This window comes from Hyla sarda, chromosome 4 (assembly GCF_029499605.1).
Source record: "Hyla sarda isolate aHylSar1 chromosome 4, aHylSar1.hap1, whole genome shotgun sequence".
NCBI lineage: Eukaryota > Metazoa > Chordata > Amphibia > Anura > Hylidae > Hyla > Hyla sarda.
Window position 1 is genome coordinate 370,353,892 of NC_079192.1, and position 6,491 is coordinate 370,360,382.

The 6,491-nt window shown below is 45.6% G+C and overlaps 1 protein-coding gene across 3 annotated transcripts in view; it reads right to left on the bottom strand.

The window, feature by feature from the left end:
- Window positions 1–3,767: 3,767 nt before the first annotated feature.
- LOC130267270 (uncharacterized) overlaps window positions 3,768–6,491 on the bottom strand; it is a 28,912-nt gene continuing 26,188 nt past the window's right edge. For 2 of the 3 annotated variants that reach the window (XM_056516733.1, XM_056516735.1), the window contains exon 10: window positions 3,768–4,321. In XM_056516733.1, coding sequence (XP_056372708.1) covers window positions 4,287–4,321 — 35 coding nt within the window. In that variant the 3' untranslated portion in view covers window positions 3,768–4,286. The remainder of the gene's footprint in view (window positions 4,322–6,491) is intronic. The other variant, XM_056516734.1, reaches the window with a different exon arrangement.

The window sequence follows — 6,491 nt, forward strand, 5'->3', positions numbered from 1 at the left end:
GGTAACTCTACATTAGAGGTTGGTGTGTGTCTACCCATGACTGCTCATCAGATGCTTATCTGTTTATTTACTTACCTCAACGGATGGGTAGCTGAAAAGGTATGCTTAAGCAGGGGCCTCTTTCAGAATGGATCCAATCTCTCGTCTCACAAGCAGGCAGAAGAGATGTTCAGGGGTCCAGAAGAAACCAAACAGGAACTGCAGCAGGACTGGAGGTAGGCAAGTATAGCTTTTTATTCTTTTATCTACAACCCTTGAAATATATCCTGTGGATAGGGAATAAGTGTCTGATCGCAGGAAGCGAACTCTGCTACATGAACAGATTACTATTGACCATGGCATGAAGTCGTGGCTGACACACTCTTCCACGTATCTCTATTAAAGAGCCTGAGATATCGTGTTCTTGTCCACAGGACATATACAGTATCCCCTATCCACAGGATTCCCTTTAATATCTGCCTTTTTGAAATTATTGGTGTTTAGATGGAGAATACGACTTTATAATAGAATTGGGAGGCCTGGGACAACAGCTCCCTTTTGTACAAAACAGACATGTTCCTCAATCAGGTAAACCTATACCCCCAAGTGTATTCGGACATGGTAATGGGCATCCTTAATATCCAAGGCAATTCCTGAAAAGTTAATGAATGGTAGACTATATGGTTTCCACTTTTGGGGAGATACCCATTTAAGTTCTTTTAAACTGACAATGATGTTATAGGTCAATAAAAATAAAGAAAAATACCAACACTAGCGCTTCTAAATGAAGAAATCGGCTGCCCACACCCCAAAAAGTATGAACCCCTGTATACCATAGTAACAAAAAATTAATAGAATAAATGAAACACTCAGCACTGTATGGATGTAAAGTTATTACTATTTTATTGTTATGGATAATATATGTAAAATGAAGATCATTCTTCTAAAATGGCAGTTACATCCTGTATTACACCCTGTGTGTCCATCCCCTTTTGGCACAGAGAATATGATGCAATACTTACATGAAGTAGCTAACCAATTAGAATGCTTATACAATGTGCTATGCCCTACTGAAGGATACCGTATATCTTGTGTGTATGCTATACAATAAATCAGAGAACTGCTTTGACCAAATGAGTCAGCTCAGTCAGTGTTTTCTCCGTGCACGTATTTGATCTAATTTGGAGCAATACATCAACCTAGAGCGGTCACTTGGATCGTGTCCTAAACAGCATAAAATGCTGAAAATATAAAGCATATATACCAACAACTATATCACGGTTTTAACCTACCGTATTTATCAGCGTATAATACACATTTTTAGGCTAAAATTTTTAGCCTAAATTCTATCTGCGTGTTATACGCCGATAAGCAGCTGCAGTTTAATGATTTAAAGCAGGCGCTTTAAATCAATGAACTGCAACGGCTTTTGCAGGTCCAGAGACCTGCCGTCGATGTCCGCTTCTCTGCCCCTGCCTATCCTGGGGTCCAGAGACTGCCGCCGCCACTGCACCATTGCCTCCCCCATCCCCGATTTTATAATTACCTGTTCCCAGGGTCTGCGCTGCTTCTGGCTCCGGCGGTCTCCTGCGTTGTTGCTATGCGCTGCCAAGTGACGTCAACGCGACGTCGCCGTCAGTGGCCCGGCGCACAGTGACAGCTAAGGATGCCTCCGAAGCCAGTAGCAGCATGGAACCCGGGAACAGGTAATTATAAAACCGGGGATGGGGGAGGTAATGGGACAGCGGCGGTCTCCGGATAGCCAGGGGGAGAGAAGCGGCGGCAGCAGGACTCTAGACCCCAAGAAAGGCAGGGGGAGAGAAGCGGGCAGAGACGGCCTCTCTCCCACTGCCTTTCCTGGGGGCTTCAGCGGGGTCAGAAACAGTCTGAGGGTATACACACACACGCACCCTCATTTTACCAAGGATATTTGGGTAAAAAAGTTTTTTACACAAATATCCATGGAAAAATTAGTGCTTGTTATAGGCCGGTGTGTGGTATACCCCGATAAATACGGTATTTTACCAGCTATGGCTTTGTTATTAAAAAATTCCAGGAAACATCAAGCATTAGGACCAATATATTATACTACCAACATGTAGCCGTAATATAATCTACTATTTTGGAGCCTAAGACTATCTATATAATCGGAACTGTTATTAATGATGGCCTCCACTGTAAGGGTGCGCTCCCACCTGGCGTGTACGCAGCGTATTTCACGCTGCGTAAAATTTATGGCGGCAGCGGGAAATACGCTGCATATTCCTTGCCCACTATACACACACACACAGGGCTTTCCGGCGGCAGCCCTATGTGTGTAGTGCGTTTGAGGCGGGGCCATGTGCCGGCCTCCAAAACTTACTGCACACATAGGGCTGCCGGCAGAAAGCCCTGTGTGTATAGTGAGCAAGGAATACACAGCGTATTTCCCGCTGCTGCCGTAAATTTAGCGCTGCGTGAAATACGCTGCATATACGCCAGGTGAGAACACACCCTTAGTGTGATACAATATAACTGCTTGTTCCTGCGACAACATTCCCATATAATTCAGTTTCTGCAGTTAATCTTTTGGACAATTTCAGGAACCTGTATAAACTTTACTTTGTATTTCACTGATGTTCCTTATATGGTGGTAGGTAGTCTAAAGTCCTAAAGATTCTGTTTGTGGTATTGATAGGCTTGGGGAAAAAAAAAATCTGGGCTTTGGCCCAACCAACAGAGGAAAATTGTTGTAGATAGCAATAATGTCTTTATTATGCCAGAATACAACACATTTCAAGGCTACAGTGCCTCTTCATCAGGTATATAGACTTTATGCCTATATTTTTTTGTGAAATTGACTTTCATAAATGTATATTTAAAAAAAGTCATTATCAGTAGTACTACAAAATATAAAAAGTTTTTTCTTAATGACAGTGCATCTTTAAAAATGGAACTCCTTCTGAAAAGTTTGAGTCATAGAATCTGAATCCAACTATTCCTGAAAAACGAACCAGTGTTCCGAAACATGCTGGAGGCATTTTGGCAAACTTTTTGACCTGTAATAAACATCACTCATGGCTGCAAGAACTATACTGACTATCTCCGTAGGGAATTTGCAAGATTGAGACACCTCCAGCAGGGGCAGTCTCCCAGTGCTCCAACTTCCGTATTTATCAACGTATCACAGAACTCTTATTCCCCTTATTTGCCACATCATTCAGCTACTTAGTCTAATCCCCCCCCCCACACTTTGGCAGTCTGATCCCCTTTGTGTAACATCATTCCCCCTCCTTTGTCTGGTACCCTGCTTTTTTTCCCCCCCTCTAACCTGGCCTGTGTACCTGGGGGGCGCTTGGCAGGCTGGGGTTCAGGTGGCGTCTTGGGCTGCGTGACTGTGCAGTGGAGCCCTGACAAGCGAGGTCCTGTGCATGGCTCTTCAGCATGGCATCAGGGACATCACTCATCAGGCGCAGATTGTCACTGATTTAAAGTGGGCATGGCATCAGCTGCTTGTTCAAAATCAGCAGCTCAGCCACAGGCATTTAAGAACAGTGACTAGCTTTGGCTGCTGCAGGACCGGATGCAACACCCAATTTGGAAAGGATTTATCGACGTATAGCATGCAGGTAGAATTGAAGCTTTTTTTTTTTTTTTTTTTTAACTAAAATATGAAGTGCATGTTATTCGCTTTAAATATGGTATATCACCCTACTATACAGCTTCCTGATGGACTAGCAATTCTGGTATACACTCCCTGGATGTTCATTTATCAACTGACTCAACAAATAGGTAAATAATTTTATAAAGCATTGTCATATATATGCATATAATTATATAGAAACTGGCATAGTGGTGGATGATAAAGGCTCAAGGAGAATATTACAATTTCAAAATATTAGTAATATATCATTTGGATTAGTCCACTTAATGCTCTGCGCTTCAACTTATTTCCCAGCAGGTCTTTTCACTCGAGCAGAACTTAATGTATATAAAGGATCATAGAAACAAATCTATACACACAAATATTTATTTTATGATATGCAATATATCTATATAATATAGTTTTCTCCTTTTTATTTTAAACATATGTTTAATTGCAACTAAATCAGTAAAATGCATTCACCTAATAAGTCCCACACAGTGCTGGTGTTCACTTGTTTTATAAAAGAATGCAGTGATAGTGATATTGATGCAGTGATAGTTTATTTTTTTACTGTACAATTTAGATAAAATAGCATAAATTACAGTATTACAGTGCACTGTACATATATGTTCTTTATTGTGCAAATAACTCAAATGAGGCAGCGTGCGGTGATTTCTTCATATTACGTATCAGCTACATTGGTCATCTCTACTTGACCTAAAGTAATAAAAAACAAGAGTTTTTAATATATTACCACATTAAACAACATTATGGCTTAAAAGTACATTCTGACCAAGAGCTCCATTAAAGGAAATCTCTCACCAGTGTCACCTGCACTAACCTGTCGGTAGAGGCATATAGTGTAGGTGAAACTGATGACAATGGTACTCACCCTGTCCTGTTCCAGGGATTTCCGGTAATCTTGGTAGTTAACTCCGGGCACCCGACTTGGGGCATGGGCGGAGCTTTGTGATTTCACCACTGCTGCTCCCTGTTGGGTCCCACTGCTAGAGAACAGCAGCAGTGATGTCACTAAGCTCCGCCCGTGCCCCAAGCCGGGTGCCCAGAGCTGGAGCAAACGGCCAAGATTACCGAAGATGCCCACCACGGAATTGGACAAGGTGAGTACCGTTGTCATCAGTGTCACCTGCACTGTCGGTACAGACAAGTTAGTGCAGGCGACACTGGTGACAGATTTCCTTTAATGTGTTAATCTACAATCTAGTCTACATCTTAAAGGGGGAGTGGTGCAGTTGCTCATAGCAACCAGCGCAGTCCGACTCGGCCGGTGCATTGCCGTGGAATGAGATTTGCCATAGAATGAGATGGTCCGCCTCCATCACATCCTATTGGCTCTCTTGTCACGTGACATATTTAAACGTCACACATCGATGCGCACAGCAGTGTCAGTTTAGCTATCACAGGGAGAGGATCTTCTCTCCCTCTGATAGCTGAAGCTGTACGGAGCTCTCATGGCCTCTGTGGCCCGACAGAAGTTCACACGTGTACGCAGCTCATACGGCTGCCTCATATACATTTACTGTTGATCCACAGCGCTATCGGGATCCCGATGCCCGATGGCGCTGTCATCAGTGTGCGTGCCCGCCAGCGCCCCACGCCCGCAGCTCTACTCCCCGTCCTCCGCCCCCCGCAGCTCTACTCCCCGTCCCTCCGTAGCTCTACTCCCCGTCCCGTTAACGCTCAGGGAGCGGGGAACAGAAAGTAGAGCATCGGGCGCAGGTTAAGTTATTCACGTAGTGCTGCGCATGCGCAGTACTACTTTACCTGCGCCCGATGCTCTACTTTCTGTTCCCCGCTCCCTGAGCGTTAACGGGACGGGGAGTAGAGCTGCAGGGGACGGGGAGTACAGCTGCGGGCATGGGGCGCTCGCGGGGACGCACACTGATGACAGCGCCATGGGGCATAGTAATCCCCATAGCGCTGTGGATCGCTCCCTGAGCGTTAACAGGGGACGTGGAATAGACCTACAGGGGACGGGGAGTAGAGCTGCGGGGGACGGGGAGTAGAGATGCGGGGGACGGGGAGTAGAGATGCGGGGGACGGGGAGTAGAGATGCGGGGGACGGGGAGTAGAGCTGCGGGCGTGGGGCGCTGGCGGGGACGCACACTGATGACAGCGCCATCGGGCATCGGGATCCCGATAGCGCTGTGGATAAACAGTAAATGTATATGAGGCAGCCGTATGAGCTGCGTACATGTGTGAACTTCTGTCGGGCCACAGAGCCCATGAGAGCTCCGTACAGCTTCAGCTATCACAGGGTGAGGAGATCCTCTCCCCGTGATAGCCAAACTGACACTGCTGTGCGCATCGATGCGTGACGTTTAAATATGTCACGTGACAAGAGAGAGCCAATAGGATGTGATGGAGGCGGACCATCTCATTCTATGGCAAATCTCATTCCACGGCAATGCACCGGCGATAGGCTGAGTGGCAGTGTGACATTTTCGGCCCCGGCCGCAGGTGCAGGTGTAGTGAAGAATTTTGTGTCCTGAAGCGTTTTCACACTGCCGCTCAGCCTATCGCTGGCCGAGTCGGACTTTGCTGCGGCTGGTGATTGGCTGAGCACAGTATGATTAATCCGACCACCGGCAACCAGAAAGAGGATCGCGGCGGAGACCGGAGGTCCCGGGGGAGCAGAGGAAGGTATCTACATCTTTATTTTTTTACTGCCGGCAGTATGGGCGAACATTTTTATATTCCAGAGTTCTCCTTTAAAACCTTAATATACCACAGTTTCACAAAACCGAATACACGGCAGTCGTAGAGACAAAAGGGGATGTTAATGTAGCCTTAGCTTGGTTTATGCTGCTAGGTTGCATTCACATTTGTAGGATTTGCGGCAGTATTTATTCATTCATTTAGTTAC